The following is an 18,572-nucleotide window of genomic DNA, read 5'->3' on the forward strand; positions in this document are numbered from 1 at the left end:
TGGAATGGAGAAATTCCTTGAACATATGTCTTAGTGATGATTCAGCTTGCCTAGCAGGTGGAGAGGAGGGGGCAGGAGGAGCTGTAGCTGAATTTATGGCTCAGAATCTCAAGTGGCTTTTTTTTTTTTTTTTTTTTTTTGTCTGGAGGAATATGTTCTGTCCTCCTTTTCTACTGAGAACGGGAGGAGTTGGTTGCACTGCAGTGTCTGTGATTTAGGTTAGACTGCAGTTCATAGCCTCTGTGGAATGATCTAGTAAGGATAGGTAAGGCATTCATTTATTCAGTTATAGACATGTCAGGATCACTGTGTGCCAAACATTGTGCTAGTTAGACACCTGAGAGATGCAGACGACTAGAATGAGCCCTTGCTCCTGAAGAGCTTGCAATCTGGATGGGTGAACTTACATAAACTAGTGATTGGAGTCATGCAGTAAAAAAGGCAGGTGAAAGATACTGTGGCAACACCAAGGAGAAAGTACAACTCAGGATTTCTAAGTACCAGAGCTCCCTTTCCACTCTGAATTAGCAGACTGCAGATCCTGGGGGCTGAGGAGAGCATGTGATGCTTGTGTCCTTTGGGCTGTGGGTTAGTTTGGCTTTAGGAAACAGATGCCTTAATGAGTTCATAGCCTCTGATTGCCTGCATTCACTCTGAAATCAGCTGCTCTTCCTTTACCTTACACCTAGACAGGTGGGGGCCTACTGCAAACAACTGGGTCAGAGTGGTCTAGGAAGACTGGTCCTGTTTGCAAAGAGATGCCTTTTGCAGGATCTGGACATTTATCCTTTTTGCTGCGGTTGGCCCCACAGAATCCCATTAATGCTCTTGTGCATATTAAAAATGCCTTTTTTTTCTTTTTCTAATGGAACATGTAGCTGCCTTGAGTTTGCAGAGTTTTTTTTTTTTTTCTAGAATTTCTCACAGCTTTAAAAATAGTCCTGAGTTCCTTACAGGGTTAGCCTAATATAAAATGACTGTTGTGAGCATGAAGTTCCACAGGGTGGGCGTGTTGGGGGCTGTGTGTGAGAGTTGCTTACTGTAGTCCTTCTTGGGCAGCAGAAGGGTTAGACACATTCTCTCACTTCTGTCAAGCACATGCATAGCCAGTGCTTTTAAAGGAATGAGGTTTGAGTGGCCCTTGCGTGACTGTTGCCCAGACACAGTGTGTGGGTAGCTCTCCACACCCTTCCCTATGGCTTCCCTATTCGTGCTTTGGCTTATCAGATCAATGAGCTCAGCCAGGTGCCTCTCCCAGTGATGCTACTGCCAGATGACTTTAAGGCCAGCTCCAAGATCAAGGTCAACAATCACCTTTTCCACAGGTAAGTGATGATCCTTGCCATTCTCATGTCAACCTTCTCAGAATGGAGTAATAAGTAATTTTAAAAGTTTCAGTGAGCTAAAAATTTAACATCCTTCCCAAATGCAGAAATTAGTTTTGTGCAAGGAAACCATGAGAATAATTTCTGGTGTTCCCTATATCCTTATATGAATCAGTGTTATCTGCCCTGTAGCCTGGCAATTCCATAGAGTAAATATGTGCAGATACCTGCTCTTTCTCTCTTTTTCTGCTTGTGACTTTGGAGATGCCATGAGAACCATTAGCTTCTGACAGGGACTCCTTGAAAGAAAAACTTGAGTTCTCTAAGCCCTCCTAGTAAAAGAAGATGCCATTCAAAACAGTGGTGTCTGTTGCTGACTTTGGAATGCCTCTGACTTGTTTGAGATTTGGGAAATGGCTGCTGTTTGGATGGGTAGTAGATCCTGGTTCTACTATACCACTTACCAACCATGTTACTTAGGCAGATCACTGAGTCACTCTGAGACAGTCTTCCCTTCTATAAAATGGAAATAATATATTTTTTATAGGAACCTCGCAAGGGCCAGGCGTGGTGGTTCATGCCTGTAATCCTAGCACTTTGGGAGGTCAAGGCAGGTGGATCACTTGAGGTCAGGAGTTCGAGACCAGACTGGCCAATATGGCAAAACCCTGTCTCTACTAAAAATACAAAAAATCAGTCAGGCATGGTGGCACATGCCTGTGGTCCCAGCTACTTGGGAGGCTGAGGCAGGAGAATTGCTTGAACCCAGGGGACGGAGGTTGCGGTGAGCCGAGATTGCACCACTGCACTCCAACCTGGCAACAGAGTGAGACTCTGTCTCAAAAAATAATAATAATAAAAAATAAATAAAGGACCTAACAGAGTTTTATGAGAATCAAAGGAGGTAATATGTCTGAAGGTACACCATAAACTACCAAGTGTATGTAAATGTAATATTGTTTGTTTTCTTACTTTGAAAACCTGAATTTCAGGGAAAATCTACCCAGTCATTTCAAGTTCAAGGAGTATTGTCCCCAGGTCTTCAGGAACCTCCGTGATCGATTTGGCATTGATGACCAAGATTACTTGGTGAGAGTCCATTAAGGGGTGAGGGTAGCCCTTTCTCCCCAGCAACTGAGGAGTACTGTTTGGGACAGCCATATTTGGAGAAATGAGAAGCCTTGGCAAATATGATTCTTTACCTTTTTGTGATTGCAGCATTTTCAAAAATTAAATGAAAACTATAAACCTTGTCCTTGGGGGAAAAGATGTAGATACATTAAGAATTTTGGCCGGGTGCGGTGGTTCACGCCTGTAATCCCAACACTTTGGGAGGCCGAGGTGGGCAGATCACCTGAGGTCAGGAGTTTGAGACCAGCCTGGCCAACATGGCAAAACCCCGTCTCTACTAAAGATACGAAAATTAGCCGGGTGTGGTGGTGCACATCTGTAGTCCCTGCTACTTGGGAGGCTGAGGCAGGAGAATTGCCTGAACTTGGGAGGTGGAGATTGCAGTGAGCTGAGATCGCACCACTACACTCCAGCCTGGGTGACAGAGTGAGACTCCTTGTCAAAAAATTTAAAAAAAAAAAGAATTTTGCATTCAGTTTCTTTCAGTCCACATATGAACACCTGATGAGGAACCTGTGCTGAATCTCCTACCCCAGGGATTCATCCACTTTCAGCTGACCATTTTCTTATGACTTGTTTCTGCATATAAAGGGGGAGGAAAAGAGCCTCTGGCCCATTTTGTGTCCCCAGGTGTCCCTTACCCGAAACCCCCCCAGCGAAAGTGAAGGCAGTGATGGTCGCTTCCTTATCTCCTACGATCGGACTCTGGTCATCAAAGAAGTATCCAGTGAGGACATTGCTGACATGCATAGCAACCTCTCCAACTATCACCAGGTCAGGCCTCTCTCTAGCCCCATTCTTTCCCTCTCCTCCCTACTCACATATAGCTCAGCTGCTATCAGTAATAGATGCTGACTGGGGAGAAAACTCATTGGAAGAGAGAAACCATAATCATATCTAGCCCTAAATGGGATGAGGGAAGCTATTCTGTCTGATAAGATTTACAGACCGGGCGCAGTGGCTCACACCTGTAGTCCCAGCACTTTGGGAGGCTGAGGCGGGAGGATCACCTGAGGTCGGGAGTTGGAGACCAGTTTGACCAACATGGAGAAACCCTGTCTCTACTAAAAGTACAAAATTAGCTGGGCACGGTGACTCATGCCTGTAATCCCAGCTGCTCAGGAGGCTGAGGCAGGAGAATCACTTGAACCTGGGAGGCAGAGGTTGTGGTGAGCTGAGATCATGCATTTGCACTCCAGCCTGGGCAACAAGAGCAAAACTGTGTCTAAAAAAAAAAAAGAAAGAAAGAAAAAGAAAAAAGATTAAACAAAAGATTGACTTGGAGTGTGGAGTTTATGGAATGTTTTGGCAGTAAAAACACTCTTCTTGAATGTCTCTACTGAAGGAAAAATTTCACCAAAATCAGTGAGCAAGGGGAATACATCAAGAGTCCAAAAGGAGTCGTCGGTTTATGCAACAAATATTGAATATCTCTTATTAGGCCTTATATTAGGCAGTAGAGAAGGAGGTAAATGAAACATTTGTGGCCCTTACAGATCCCTTGGTCCAATGGCAGTGACCAGTGACTCAGTAGCACACAGCAAGATATATACAATAGTAGAAGTCTGTACAGAATGTTCTGAAGCTAGAGAAGAGCATCCTAACTCACCTGGGGAAAGAAGTGAACTTGGGAGGCTAAAGAGAGTTTTTTAGAGGAGATACTGTAAGAGTTGATCCTTGAACGACTAGTAGATATTAACCATTGGACAGGGTGGAAGAGCATTCTAGGCAAAGGAAAATAGCACTAGTAAGGTACAGAGCCATGAGAGAACTTGGCGTTAGGAAACTGCAAGAAATTCCATTTGGATGGGATATAATATTATGGAAATAGGCAGGAAGCAGATTGTGAAGAGGCTTATAAGCCCCACAAAGAAGTTTGGGCTTTATCCTGAAGGTGGTTTTGCAAAGGGCATGATATATTTGTAATTTAGAAATATTTAGAAAATGTGACAGCATTTTAGAGAATGGATTGGTGGGAGGTGACACTCGGAGGGTGGATACCAGTTAGGAGGCAATTTTAATAGTCCAGGGTAGAAACGGTGAAGGCCTGAGGGAGTGATGGTGATCGGGATAGAAAGGAAGACCTATGGGAGAACTGAGATTTAAGAGACAGGGGCCTCCAAGTTCCTGGTGAGGGATAACTGGGTGCCCATTCGCCAGAAATTAGAAACAGAGGAACAGGTTTTTGGAGGAAAAAAGTTCTGATTTGGACATACTGAATTTGAGGTTTCTGCAATTCATCCAGATGAGGATGTCCAGTAAGTGGTTGGGGCATGGGTACAGAATTCAGGAAAAAGGATTAGACTGGGAGTATAGGTTTGAGAATTATATGTGAATAAGTGATCATTAAAACCATGACTATAGATATGGTTATCGTAGGGCGGTTGTGTGCAGTGAAATGAAAAGAAAGTTGAGGACAACCTAAAGGAGCAAGTGAAGAGATGAGCCCATAAAGGAAACTAAGAGTAGATCGACACTTTTAGTTATTTATGCTGTACTACATTCCATAAAGGATTCGAGGACAGAGAGGAGGGGAAAATCGGGAAGGTGGTATAATAAGAGCTGAGGATGAAGAGAGTTTTAAGAAGAGACTGGTCAATAGGATCAAGTGCCACGAAGCTGAAATACAACAATGACTAGAATACTTACTAGATTTGACAACTGAGGGATATGGGGGAGATTTCAGAGGAGAAATGAGGTATAAACCTGATTTCAGTGATTCAAGGTGTGAATGAGAGACAGGAGATGAATTTATTGCTGATTACTTTTCTGAGAAGGTTGGCTGTGAAGAGAAAGAGGCAGCACACAGAAAGAGAGATGGTAAGCACTGAAGGAATAATTTTTTTTTTTTTTTGAGAGATAGGATCTCACTATGTTGCCCAGACTGGTCCCAAACTCCTGGGCTCAAGCGATCCTCCTGCTTCAGCCTCCCAAGTAGCTAAATTACAGGTGTGAACCTGGCTTAATAGGATAATTTTTTAAAAAGAATCCAAGTTGTAGGCCGGGCGCAGTGGCTCATGCCTGTAATCCTAGCACTTTGGGAGGCCGAGCTGGGCAGATTGCCTGAGTTCAGGAGTTCGAGACCAGCCTGGGTAACACAGTGAAACCCCACCTCTACTAAATACAAAAAGTTAGCTGAGCATGGCAGTGTGCACCTGTACTCCCAGCTACTCGGGAGGCTGTGGCAGGAGAATTGCTTGAACCTGGAAGGCGGAGGTTACAGTGAGTCGAGATTGCGCCACTTTACTCCAGCCTGGGCAACAGAGTGAGACTCCATCTCCAAAAAAAAAAAAAAGAAAAAAATCCAAATTGTAGGCCATCACGCAGACTTTTTTTTTTTTTTTTTAGGTGTAAAAATCTGTGTTTATATTACAGTGACAGAATGACACAGTACAGCTCAACCCGATGCAGACATTTTAAACTATGGGAATCTAGCCTATGAAGAAACACTGCTCTAGATAAAATGATTTAATTGATAAGATGTAAGTTCTAATCCTGATTCTGTGCCACTTGCATATAGAGAGGTCTAAAATAAGGATAACAACATTTAACCTCCCTCATCTCAAAGAATGATAAAGGTGAATCGAGAGATAACACTTTAAAATTAAGAGATGTAAAATGGAAAGAATCAGAGGAAAGGGGGATTCAGAAATGGCATGGATAACCTGGAGCATTTTGGGGAAGCTTCTACCACTTTTGACTTTGTAACCTCTCTACTTGAAGTCTTCTGCTCCACCCTGGAATGGCAGTGTTTGAATTTCCCTGGACTGTTTGTGTATCTGCTACTCAGTCTCTCCCCATTCCTTCCCCTTCTTTCACTATAGTACATTGTGAAGTGCCATGGCAACACACTTCTGCCCCAGTTCCTGGGGATGTACCGAGTCAGTGTGGACAATGAAGACAGCTACATGCTTGTGATGCGCAATATGTTTAGCCACCGTCTTCCTGTGCACAGGAAGTATGACCTAAAGGTAAGAAGAGGATATCTCGGACTTAGAGGGAGGCTCCTGATAGCCTGAGAATGGGGAAGACCCTGGGAGGTCTTTGGATGATTCCTTTTAAGGGAAAGAAGGCTGGGTTTGAGTACTCATCTTAGGGGTTGGGTTCTGACTGTTCTTTTAGCCACTTCTACTGACTTGGTCTTTGGGTCTCTCTGCAGGGTTCCCTAGTGTCCCGGGAAGCCAGCGATAAGGAAAAGGTGATAGTAATTTTATGTGCTAGGGTGAGGGATGAGGGATGAGGGAGGGCAGATGAGGGGAACTTCTTAGGATGGAGAGGCCACTCTATATAGGAATAGGGATTACTAGCTATTTATTATCTTAAACCACTTAAAAGAAGAGGGGGGTAAACTTCTGTTGATCCGGGGATTGTTTGGAAGGGGCAGTGGGAGCAGCTGTTTTAACACTGGCATGGATTATTCCATATGGAAGGCTTGGGGATGGGTGAGGATGCCAGACTTGAAGAGCAAAATGTTTTAACTTCCACTTCCCATTCTGGGTTATTGTATTCAAGCAGCTATTTTGCTTAAGAAGACACAGGCCGGGCAGGTGGCTCATGCATGTAATCCCAGCACTTTAGAAGGCCAAGGCAGGAGGACTGCTTGAGCCCAGGAGTTCCAGACCAGCCTAGGCAACGTAATCTCTACAAAAAACAAAAAAATTAGCTGGGCGTGGTGGCATGTGCCTGTAGTCCCAGCTACTCGGGAGGCTGAGGTGGGAGAATCACTTGAGTCCGGGAGGTTGAGGCTACAGTGAGCTGAGATCGCACCACTATCATTCCATCCTGGGCAATAGAGTGATCGAGATCCTATCTCAAAAAAAAAAAAAAAAAAAAAAGTCAGCCTGGAGGGTCTTGACTGAAAACCATAAGCAGAGAGTAGTGGGATGTGATTGGGGATACAGCTGTAGTGACTGAGTCTGTGGAAGTCACTGGAGGTGAGAACAAACCAGAGAAGCATCACAGTGTGGAGTTAGATGAGATCTAACTGAGCTAGCATAGAGCCCTAGACAGAAGGTGGGCTTTTGAGACCTTGGGAAAGGAATATGCTCCCAAGATGTCCCTTTACCTATTCTTAGGTTAAAGAATTGCCCACCCTTAAGGATATGGACTTTCTCAACAAGAACCAGAAAGTATATATTGGTGAAGAAGAGAAGAAAATATTTCTGGAGAAGCTAAAGAGAGATGTGGAGGTGATGATTGGGTGCTCTGGGAAATGACTTTCCTTTTTTTTGCTACCTAGAGGGTAGTTGTCTCTTTCATTCACAGTATAAGGGAGCTCCACCCCTTCCCTTTATTCTTCAGGTCCTCTGCATGTATGGGGGTTTAGTATGGGACATGAAAAACCCCTGGAGTTGACCCATGGAAGGGGTGGCTGGAATAAGCTAAAAGGATGATCTTAGATACCAGGACATGTAGGCACTAAAGGGCAGTGGTATGCCCTGCAACCTTAATTTTTACACTTCCTTTCTCCAGGAGGGCCCCAGAAATTCAAAGGTACAGGTACGGGGTGATACCTAGCAGTGAAGAGTGAGAGAGAGGTGTCTGATTTGTCAGTGGGTCTCAGTTTCTAGTGCAGCTGAAGATCATGGACTACAGCCTTCTGCTGGGCATCCACGACATCATTCGGGGCTCTGAACCAGAGGAGGAAGGGCCCGTGCGGGAGGATGAGTCAGAGGTGGATGGGGACTGCAGCCTGACTGGACCTCCTGCTCTGGTGGGCTCCTATGGCACCTCCCCAGAGGGTATCGGAGGCTACATCCATTCCCATCGGCCCCTGGGCCCAGGAGAGTTTGAGTCCTTCATTGATGTCTATGCCATCCGGAGTGCTGAAGGTGAGAAAACCGGGACAATTTAAGGGTGGAGAGGGGATTGTTCCTGAAGGGCAGAGACCAGAGTGGTGGGGGAGAGCCTGATGAGCTTTTCAGAACAAAACTGACTGGTTCCTGGAGAAAGGGAATTGGAACTAAACCTGCTCTGAATCGTTGGTCTCTCTCCCAGGAGCCCCCCAGAAGGAGGTCTATTTCATGGGCCTCATTGATATCCTTACACAGTATGATGCCAAGAAGAAAGCAGCTCATGCAGCCAAAACTGTCAAGCATGGGGTGAGAGTTCCCACAAGCCTTTCCTTTCCTGTCTTGACTATTTGGGAAGAGACAGCCTCTTGTGCCAGAGCAATGGGGTGGCAAAAGAATGGAAGTGGTCTGGGGTAGATTGGGTGGGGGTGATGGGGACGGGTGCTAGGGTGGCCTGACACATTGTTCCATATCTTCTCTCACAGGCTGGAGCAGAGATCTCTACTGTCCATCCGGAGCAGTATGCTAAGCGATTCCTGGATTTTATTACCAACATCTTTGCCTAAGAGACTGCCTGATTCTCTCTGATGTTCAAGGTGGTGGGGTTCTGAGACGCTTGGGGGAATTGTGGATATTCTAGCCACCACTTCTCTTATTCCTTTGCTAAATTCAGGCTGCAGGCTCCTTCCATCCAGATAACTCCATCCTGTTGAGTAGGCTGTTTCTGACCCTCAGAAATACATTGTCCCTTTTCCCCCTGTGCCCATTTTTCTTCCCTCTCCCTCCCCACAAGAAGTCTGCTTGTAGTATTAGAATGTCATTGTTGACTCTCTCCCAAGTGCCTTGATCTTTGTAATATCTCCTGTTGTTTCTATGATATAGGAGCTAGGGGAAGGGGGTTGTTTGTCATCTTCAGGACCTGACTGGACAGATGGACCTGGCTCAAGCAACTACTCTGGATGCATGTTGCTGTGTGGGATGAGTTAAAAGTGTCTGAATTTTGCTGATAACTTTATAGAACTCACTATGGCATGCTTCCCTCCTGGTGGGCCCTAGGATGGATGACAGTCAGGATACTACAGATGTGGGTGCAGGCATGCACACACACGATGGAATATGGCCAGTCCTACCCAGGTGGGGTAAAGAGTGGGTCAGCAACCTGGCACCTCACAGAGGTGGGACCTAAGAGAACTCTTGTGATTATGCAGAGAATTGGATTGGGTCTCTGTCAAAGATTGAGTAATCTCTTCCCTCACCTCAATTCCATCTCCACTCATCTCTACATCTGGGCACAGGAGCCCAGAGATGGCCAAAATCATTCAAGCCTGGGGGAAGGTGTTTGACTACTGCTGCTCTTCACCAGAACCTCACACCTCTCCTGGGACTGGAACCCTTCAGTGGGTTTGTGGCCAGTTTTGGAGGCTGGGATGATGGGCCAGGGTGTAAGATTCATTCTCCATGTTAAATTTCCTTTCATCCTGCCTAGCCATCCCCAAGGTTTATTTCCAGAAGAAAGGAATATCTCTACTTGGATCAATTCTGGTCATTTCAAGAGGATGGAGGCCTCAAGTGTGGGAACTTCCCCTACTCCCTGGATGTGTGTGCCTAGCACACTTCCTTCTCCCTCCCCTTTTTTCCAGTTGGATTTGTTTTTCTGTTCTCTTCTGTCCTGTCTTATACTGCAACTGTGTCTCCTAGGGGACAGATGGCCTTCTTTGTCATCTTCACTCTCCACCCCCAGAGAGGAGTCAGAGCCATAACTCAATCACTCAGCCCCTCCAAAGATAGTTGAGTTGATGTGTGATATTCTCATAATGTTGAGAACCCTGATGAGATATATTATCTTCCCCTCGCTACAATGCCTCTGGGGCCAAGGCACCCATTCTTCTTGGTATCCTCCATCCCTCTTGAGGCTTCCACTTTTTTTTTTTTTAAACATAAAGGTGGGCACCAGCAACTGGCCTGTGGTGATGCAAAGCTGCTTTGCTCTGTATCTGGCTGGACTGATCTGTCTCACAAGAAGCCATGAGGCCATAGGGAGAAGCTCTCTCTCCCCTTCATCTTCTGCTCCAAAGGTGGTAACAAGAGGCGTACCCATTGGGGTTGGAGCCCCCTTATAACATCTTCCTGTCAGAAGACTGATGGATCTTTTTCATTCCAACCATCTCCCTTTCCCCCGATGAATGCAATAAAACTCGGACACCAGCAACCGTTGTTCTTTAGAAATGGGTTTTCTGATCGCATGGCTGATGTATTATGGGCAGTATGGATGTCTTCATTTGTTGCTTCTGTTTTTCATCTTTTTTTGTTTTATTAATAAAAAATTGTGTATTTGCTCCCATTACTATCATAATACAGGGAATAAATTATTCAATCCAAATTCCTGTACAGAAATTTTTATTTTATTTTTATTTTTTTAATTTCACTTCTCTGAGGAAGCCTGTGCTTAAGGGTGCAGAGACCAGCTGAAGAATTCTGGTGTTCAAGGTGTTGGGCCCCTAACTAAGGATGTGGGTTTCTAGACAGATGGCTGGGAACGTTTTTTAAAAAGCTGTGAAGGGTGTGCACTGGAATGGAAAACTTAGTCTTCAACTTCGTGGGAGGTCAGAGGTAGTGAGGGCCAGGGAAGGGTAGGGTGATGGGACCCTTCCTCTTCCCTGAGTTCTGGGCTTGCTAACACTCCATCTTTGTAAAGGTGAGTAGGCCTCTCAGCCCACCAGCTAAAAGAAACGGAATCCAGTATTCCCCCAGGCTTCCTGGGAAAGCTGTCTTCTTCCTGGAGGGAAGGAAGGGTACAGCAGAGTCCTGGGAAAGTGAAGAAAGTGACCAGCCCTCCAGTCTAGAGGGGGAGTGAAAAAGGGGTGGATGAATAGAGGTTGTTGCCAGTTTGGGAGATTCCTGTCTTGGCTGAGGAAGTCTTTTGGCTGGTGGAAAAACCTGGCTTGATGTGGCCCTAGGGAAGTGAGTTGAATTCGGCAGAGACTGCTTGATGTGGGAAGCAGAGCAGAGCTTTTTTTTTTTTTCCTGAGAGTTTTTAACTCTATTTGAACCATACACACTTGACACTACCACCACCTCAAGCCATTTTTTAAAAAATGTATTCGTTTCCCATTCTGCACCAGCCTCCATATCCCTGTTTGTGGAAAGAGAAAAATCAGAGGCACTTACCAACGACCAACTGAGAGCAGGTTGTGGGGGTCACAGGAGGTAACAATCTAGAAAGAGGCAGATGAGGGAGGGGATTGAAATAGTTTAGTACCCGGATTTGTTTATTTTTTAAAACCAATGCTTTTTTTTACTATGACTCTTCCCATCCCACATTGTTCCTCAAAGGCCCTTCTACCATAAGGATTCAAAAAATTGCCGCCCTCCCCCCCGAATCCCCATATACCCACCAACACTTCACCCACCCATCCACCACCAGCTCCCCGGAGCTGCTACGCAGCTGGCTGGGAAAGAAAAGGGAGAGTGCTCCGCCGGGAGCGGGGAGCGAGAAGGGTGGCGTCTCCAGGGATTTAACCTCCTACCCTCAGTTCCATGACGCCACCCCCTCCCTCCAAAGACTGGAACAGCGCCTCCATTTTTGTTTTGGGGAGGAAGGGCAGGGGCTTGCGGATAGAAGGGGGTCAAAGGAACGGTGATTATCACCTGTGAGGGGAAAGAGGGTGCTGTCCTCCCTCCTTCCCTTTCCCTCAGCCTGCACCCCCTGCAACCCCCAACCTTTCGGGGTCTCCCCCCCTCCTTGTTGCTAAGGCCCGGACCGTCATCCCAGCAACAGCCTCAGTCATGTGACCGGCAATGGCGGCGCTGACGAGAGGTAGGTGAGCCCGGCGCCCCCCACACCCACCGCGCGCCCCCCAGGCCCCGCTCGCACCCCTCACACGACCCTCGCTCCCCCGGCGCCCCCTCCTCCACCTCCCCTCCCCGCGCGCGGCTCCGGGTTCCCCGCTCCGTGCCCGGCCGATCATCTTTCTAGCACCCTCCAGCCTTGGCCTCCATTCGGGGGTTCTGAGGGCTGCGATCGGGGCCGACATGCATCCCCGCCCGGCAATGGGGATCGGGGGGCTTTGGCGAGTGAGGGATGTGGGGAGTTGGTTCCGGGTCGGGTCTTGGAGGAGGCCGTGGGGGTAGGGCGGGAGCTGCCTCAGTGGATGCCCCCAGGGACCCTTGCCCTTCCGGGCTGTCCCTCCCTCTGGCCTCTATCTAGAGGGAGAGACTGTCCCTTGTCCGGCCTGGGTTCCCACAGAGGAATCACAGACCCACCCTAAACTGTGGCCCCGCCTCCCTTTTCTGTGCCAGCAGGACTTGGAGCTAGGACACCTAGGTCCTGGGTCCCCTGTGATGGGGAGGAGGGTGTTGCAGCGCAGATACACTGTATGGGCTGAGACTCTAGGGTTCCATTTTCACTTTATGAATCTCGAGGTGCATCTGGCCTTGGGGGACGATGATGGAGGCATGAAGGGACAGCTGCTCCTTTTTGGATCAGTCATTGAATGGAGGTCACACTAATGGCCCTTCTTTCTGTTTGAGCTGCATTTGGAAGTGTTGTGGGTACAGCCTGGTAGCCCAATGCGACCAGACTCAGGGGAAACATCAGGCCCCTCCAGCTGAGCCCTTGTGTGAGCCCCGCCCCTCCCTAAATGCCAGACTTAGGAGCTGACAGACAGCCCTGCCTGTGCTGAGTTTAAAAGGTGACAATGAGAACTTTGTTATTGCAGGGGCTGCTGCCACTTTGTTCACATCCTTAACAGACTTCAGCAGAAGGGACTGAGTTAGCTCTCAAGGAAGGCTCCCTGGCAATAGGGGCTGAATTATTTGGGAAGGTGGAGCAGCAGGGCGAGGAGTTGGAGAGCATAGGAGATATTCCGGTCCATGTGATCTGAGGGAGGTGGCAAGAAGACCTCTACCTGTGTGGGCGTTTTCTTTCCTGACATCTTTTATGTGTGCCCTAGGCTTTCTTGGGGGCCTCAGAGCTGGGGAAGAAAGGAGGAAGGTTAGCATGTTCCTTCTTGAGCAACTTGGGGAGAAGCTGATGATGGAATTCTGCAGACGAGAGAGGAGATGGAAGTGGAGTTTTTATTTCTGGGTTGGCTGAGGGAAATGGTAACATTTGCCATCATAACTTTTTACCCTTCCCCTATTCCCAGTCCTGGTCAGCTGAGTGGAAATAGAAGGATTTCTGCTGCCATCATCTTCCATGAGCTTCCCAGGTATCTCCCCCGCAAGGGATCCTCAATTTTCACCCTTAAGCTGGTTTCCTTCATTCCATGTTACCATTCTCAGTAACCTATACCCAGGTTTCTGTCTGTGTTCCATGGGCTGCTGGGTTGGGGGCCATGGGAATTGGGAGAAGGGGTTTCTCACTTTCCTTCCTTTTTTTCCGCCCTACCAGCTCACACGACCTACAAGTAGGGAGCAGGGAAAAAAGAGTGAGCCTGCATGCCAATTCTAAGCTCTTCAGGATCAAAGTAAGCAAAAAGGAGGGGCAAAAAGGAGGGGCAAAAAGTCTCCCTCCCCTTTAAAGAGCCCATTTTCCCCCCAGAAGTGGGAGGGGCAAATTGTTTCTATGATCTGGGAGAAATGGCAGGAGAAACAAGACTGATACTTGGCTTAGATGATAATACAGCTCTGGAAACTTTTTTGCTCTTCAGTGGGCGCTGGGTTTGGAAGATAAGGGGAGAGAGAATATGAATTTGGGGGAAGGGTTGGGGATTAGGCTTTGAGAAAACAGAGGTAATAGAGGGTTTGGAAGGAACCTGAAGTAGGAGGCACTGATACTTGTCAAATGGGGACCCCCCACCCTGAGTCCCTTTCACCCTGGGGGCAGTGTCGTTCGTCCTGTCCAGAATGGCAGCCTGTGGAGGCACCTGCAAGAACAAAGTGACTGTCTCCAAGCCTGTGTGGGACTTCCTGAGCAAAGAGACCCCAGCCCGGCTGGCCCGGCTTCGGGAGGAGCATCGTGTGTCCATCCTCATAGATGGCGAGACTTCTGACATCTATGTTCTCCAGCTTTCCCCACAGGGCCCTCCCCCGGCCCCTCCCAATGGGCTCTACCTAGCCCGGAAGGCTCTTAAGGGGCTGCTAAAAGAGGCAGAGAAAGAGCTGAAGAAAGCTCAGAGGCAGGGGGAGCTGATGGGCTGCCTGGCTCTGGGGGGTGGAGGGGAGCACCCTGAGATGCACCGCGCAGGCCCACCCCCTCTCCGAGCAGCCCCACTTCTGCCCCCAGGGGCTCGGGGGCTCCCCCCTCCTCCTCCCCCCCTGCCCCCACCTCTTCCTCCTCGCCTTCGGGAGGAGGCAGAAGAGCAGGAGAGCACCTGTCCCATCTGTCTGGGGGAGATCCAGAATGCCAAGACATTGGAGAAGTGCCGGCATTCATTCTGCGAGGGCTGCATCACCCGGGCTCTGCAGGTGAAAAAGGCCTGCCCCATGTGCGGCCGCTTCTATGGGCAGCTGGTGGGCAACCAGCCCCAGAATGGGCGGATGCTGGTCTCTAAGGACGCCACCCTCCTACTACCCAGCTATGAGAAGTATGGCACCATTGTCATCCAGTACGTCTTCCCGCCCGGTGTCCAGGGGGTAAGAAGACCATGGCCCGCCCTTACCCTTTGGCTCTCCCCAGGCTCTGACCTAGGAAAACCGGGTGAGGGTGAGTGTGCTTGTTAGATGTGAGACAGTCTTGCTGTCTTCCACTATGCCCTCTTACTCAGTGCCCTAGACCTAGGAGGTCCCTGTGAGGCCCAGCTTTTCCATCCCTGTGATCCCAAGGCACATGTGAAAATCAGATATGAGCTAGGAAAAAAAAGCAAGTCAGATACGAGAGAAAGGAATTGCATATTGCTTCCTTGATGAACACAAATACTGTGCTGACATCTTGGCAGAGGTAAATTCTGTGGAGGTGGTGGCTTAGGGGCAGGGAGGCACAATAGGAAGGGATCTGACCAACCCAACAGAGCCAGGAGCATCACTCTGTAAAAACGGGAGTGGTCAAGGCCTATAGGTGTCTTCCTGCTGGACAAAGAGTAATGTGCAATTCTGGCTGCAGAGGGTTGAAGAAGTTGCAGAGAAGACTGATGGAAAATGGAACAGGTTAGACAGTGGCAGAAACATTAGGAATATTTTCAGGTTAAGGGAAGGCTGAAAGATAGATTATTCTGTCTTCACATTTCTGCTGAGTTGTCTGGAGTATAGGGATCAGCTACCTTCCATCACTTCTGAGAATCCATTTGTTGCTGAATGGAGACTTGAGGGATTGAGACAGCAGAAAAAACCTCTTAACACATAAAGATTATGCTCTGAAACAGGCTCTTGCTGCCGAGGCCATATAATCTCTCCTTCTGTGGAAAGCTGTCAGCCTGTTGCTGCCCTATCCGCATTAGCTGGGGATGCTCAGACAGAGACTGGCCTGGATGATGCTTCACTGGCATCTGGGCCTTAGGATGCCTGGCTGCTCACTGCCCACTCTGCTTCACCTTCCTCCTAGGCTGAACACCCAAACCCAGGAGTTCGGTATCCTGGCACCACACGGGTGGCCTACCTCCCGGACTGCCCTGAGGGCAACAAGGTGCTGACCCTGTTCCGCAAGGCGTTTGACCAGCGTCTCACCTTCACTATCGGCACGTCCATGACCACAGGGAGACCGAATGTCATCACCTGGAATGACATCCACCACAAGACCAGCTGCACAGGGGGACCCCAGCTGTGCGACCCCTCTTCATTTCCTTTCCCTTGGCTCCTCCCCTTTCCTCCATTTCCACTGAGGGACCCACCAACCCCTTGCTCTGGGAGCCTCCTAACTGGAGAAGACCACTTCCAAACTGTTCAGCCGTCTCAGTTTCTCCTACATTCAACCTGGTCCTGGTGTGCCCAGCTTAGCCTACAAAAATAAGCAGAATTGGGCTAAGTTATCTTGGGTTTGGAGGTGTCCTCCCTTAGGGGAGGTGGGGAGGTATCTGAGTCACCTAGAATAAGGGTGAGCATGGGGATAATAGCAAGTTCCAACAGCTAACAACCCTCACCCTCATTTCTCTTTGCTCCCAGGTTTGGGTACCCAGACCCTACCTACCTGACCCGGGTGCAAGAGGAGCTGAGAGCGAAGGGTATCACAGATGACTGAAGGACATCGCCTTTGCCAAGGCCCCTGCTGTCCACCTCTACTAGGACCCAGCAGAAGCCTCTTTCTCCTCTCTGCCCCCCGCCCCCCACAACACACCTGTAGGGGACCTGTCTGACTGGGAAGGGCGTTCTGAGAGGGAGGGGGCAATCCCTTCCCCCATCCCCCACCGGCCAAGTGTTTCAATGCAGTGTGAGCCACTCCCTTCTGGCAGAAGCCGACCTCCAAGGCTCTGTTCTCCGCTCCCGGTGTACATATACTCCCGGTTTCCCTGCCTCTCCAATGCCCTTGGCTTTTTCTGGTGTGCTGTGCTCCATGACCAAGCCGAGAAAGGACCTAGGGTGGGGAAGGGAGGGTCTCTTGATTCCCAACTGCCCCCACATACTGCTTCACCGCTGAACTTAGGGTGCTGGAGAGGAGGAATTGGGCTGATATGAGCTCCCCACCACCCCCCATGGAGCCGGCTGTGTGTGTTCATCAGATACAGTTCTCCCTTAACCTTGTCCTTTCTTTCCTGTGTCCCAGTCTCCGTCAGTCTGTCTTTCTCCGCTCTTCTCTGACCCCTGTGAGGAACCTCCTTACCCTGTTCTGGAATCGCTGCCAGACTGTAGCTTTTAATTTAATAAAAATAAAGTAAAATATGCAACTCTTCATGCCACACCCGTTCTTTTCCAGGGACTGGGTGGGGGTGGGGTGGGGAGAGGGACCTGCTGGAAAGGGGAGAGGGGGGTGACAGGGAGATCCCTGTGTGCCCTCCCAGTCCCTCTGCCTCCTGAGGACCTGGGGAACGGGATGCACCAGCGGGCTTTGTAGTAATACTGCGAAACCCTGGGCCACACTTCGATGTTGGAATTAGTATTAAGAGGGTGTTTTTTTGTTGTTTAACCATCGTTGTAGAGAAAAGAACAACCCTACCCTCTTTGCGAAGTTTGGCTGGGGTGGGAGTGGGGGCGGAGCCGGGCAGGGGGCGGATTCCACAGCAGCAACTCCCTGGACGAGAGCAGGCCTCAAAGCCCCCCAGCTTCCGTGCCCCCTCGACCCTGAAACGTGGAGCTGAGTGGGGGTTCAGTATGAAGCCCCCGGACCGCCCCGCCCCTGGCCGCACTGACCGGATACTGGGGGTCATGGGGAGCATGCTGCGCGCATGCGCCCTCCCCGGGCAGGAGGGGGTAAGAATGGGGGCCCGCGGTGGGGTCGGGGGTCTTTCGGGGCCTTCAGGAGGGCTGCACCCACAACTCAATTTATCCGAAAACGAGTTCTGCGGGGCAGTCGCAGGAATACATGAGTTCCATTACGAGGGCCTTAGCCCCGTTATGGGCGACCTTTTTATAATAATGTAGATTTTGACAGGTGGGAGAAGGGGAAAGGGGAGGTCAGGGCTGCCTAGGAAGGGGGGTTCCTTACAGTGGTTCTGTCCCCGCAGCCCCCGAGGAGAAGCTCCCTAGGGTCGGGGGATACCGAGCCAGAGTCTGAACGTACGGAGGGAGATCACAGAAGGGACCGCGAAGATGAGGTCCTCGCCTGGGCTCTGCAGCCCGGTAAGAAGCTGGGGGTGGGGTGGGGCAGTTTGCTATCCTGCGCCAAGTGGCGAATTCAAAAATATTCTGCTTTTATTAGCATAAAGTTCGCATCTAATTTGCATGAGACCCATTTAATCGCAGAGACCTCCACTCTTCTCGCCCTCGAGTCCAATGTGTGTCCCCCATCCCAGCCGGTACCGAGCCCCAGCAGGCAGAGTGTCCCCGCGCCCCACCCCTGGCCCCTCGCCAGCCCGGGCTCCAGGACTTCGCCTTAATTGGCGATTAGTCTTAGCTGGAGTCCCGGGGCCTGGAGGAAAGAAGGGTTCTGAGAGAGGGCGGCATCTGGGTTGTGTTCACCCACAAAAGGCTCCCCATACACGCACCCCGTACCGGGGGTCCTCTGTCCACGCGGCCGGGGACAACCCCAAACCCAGAACATCTTCGCACAGGCCAAGGCCCCATCCACCGAGTGCTCCTTCACCTCAGAGGCCAAGGGAAGACCTGGGCAGACTCTGCCGACAGGCTGAACCCCGACCCCAGCGCTCCAAAGAGCCCGCGATGCGGGAGGAAGGAGGACCCCGGGGCGGGGGAGCCCAGGCTGGAGAGGGAAAAAAGCGCTGGGGACGTGGAGTGGGAACGTGGTGGTGCCTGGGGGAGGGGCGATCCGGGCGGGAACCCGGCGCAGGCAGGAGGG

General features: G+C 49.7%; 3 protein-coding genes across 10 annotated transcripts in view; all 3 read left to right on the forward strand.

Annotated features, from left to right (window-relative positions):
- PIP4K2C (phosphatidylinositol-5-phosphate 4-kinase, type II, gamma) overlaps positions 1-10,638 on the forward strand; it is a 19,488-nt gene extending 8,850 nt beyond the window's left edge. The window contains exons 2-11 of one of the 5 annotated variants that reach the window (XM_011988581.1): positions 1,228-1,325; positions 2,318-2,414; positions 3,087-3,230; positions 6,281-6,427; positions 6,616-6,654; positions 7,532-7,645; positions 8,020-8,287; positions 8,454-8,557; positions 8,734-8,844; positions 9,131-10,638. In XM_011988581.1, the coding sequence (XP_011843971.1) occupies positions 1,228-1,325; positions 2,318-2,414; positions 3,087-3,230; positions 6,281-6,427; positions 6,616-6,654; positions 7,532-7,645; positions 8,020-8,287; positions 8,454-8,557; positions 8,734-8,814 (1,092 nt within the window). In that variant the 3' untranslated portion in view covers positions 8,815-8,844; positions 9,131-10,638. Of the gene's footprint in view, positions 1-1,227; positions 1,326-2,317; positions 2,415-3,086; positions 3,231-6,280; positions 6,428-6,615; positions 6,655-7,531; positions 7,646-8,019; positions 8,288-8,453; positions 8,558-8,733 lie in introns of all 5 variants that reach the window. The other 4 variants (XM_011988579.1, XM_011988582.1, XM_011988584.1 and 1 more) reach the window with 4 other exon arrangements.
- Positions 10,639-11,538: 900 nt separating this feature from the next.
- On the forward strand, positions 11,539-17,009 carry DTX3 (deltex 3, E3 ubiquitin ligase). 4 transcript variants are annotated; one of them, XM_011988587.1, is made up of 7 exons: positions 11,539-12,065; positions 12,779-12,939; positions 13,396-13,458; positions 13,641-13,716; positions 14,076-14,824; positions 15,729-15,946; positions 16,286-17,009. In XM_011988587.1, coding segments are annotated over exons 4-7 (1,044 nt in total). In that variant the 5' UTR covers positions 11,539-12,065; positions 12,779-12,939; positions 13,396-13,458; positions 13,641-13,715; the 3' UTR covers positions 16,362-17,009. The 4 variants fall into 4 exon arrangements, with proteins under 4 accessions (XP_011843977.1, XP_011843975.1, XP_011843978.1 ...); XM_011988585.1 differs by having other exon boundaries at positions 14,095-14,824; XM_011988588.1 differs by lacking the exon at positions 12,779-12,939.
- Positions 17,010-17,397: 388 nt separating this feature from the next.
- The window catches only part of ARHGEF25 (Rho guanine nucleotide exchange factor (GEF) 25), a 7,129-nt gene continuing 5,954 nt past the window's right edge, over positions 17,398-18,572 (forward strand). Inside the window, exons 1-2 of the mRNA XM_011988591.1 lie at positions 17,398-17,527; positions 17,782-17,896. Coding sequence (XP_011843981.1) covers positions 17,429-17,527; positions 17,782-17,896 — 214 coding nt within the window. The 5' untranslated portion in view covers positions 17,398-17,428. The remainder of the gene's footprint in view (positions 17,528-17,781; positions 17,897-18,572) is intronic.

Source organism: Mandrillus leucophaeus, unplaced genomic scaffold (genome assembly GCF_000951045.1).
Source record: "Mandrillus leucophaeus isolate KB7577 unplaced genomic scaffold, Mleu.le_1.0 Scaffold332, whole genome shotgun sequence".
Taxonomy (NCBI): Eukaryota; Metazoa; Chordata; class Mammalia; order Primates; family Cercopithecidae; genus Mandrillus; species Mandrillus leucophaeus.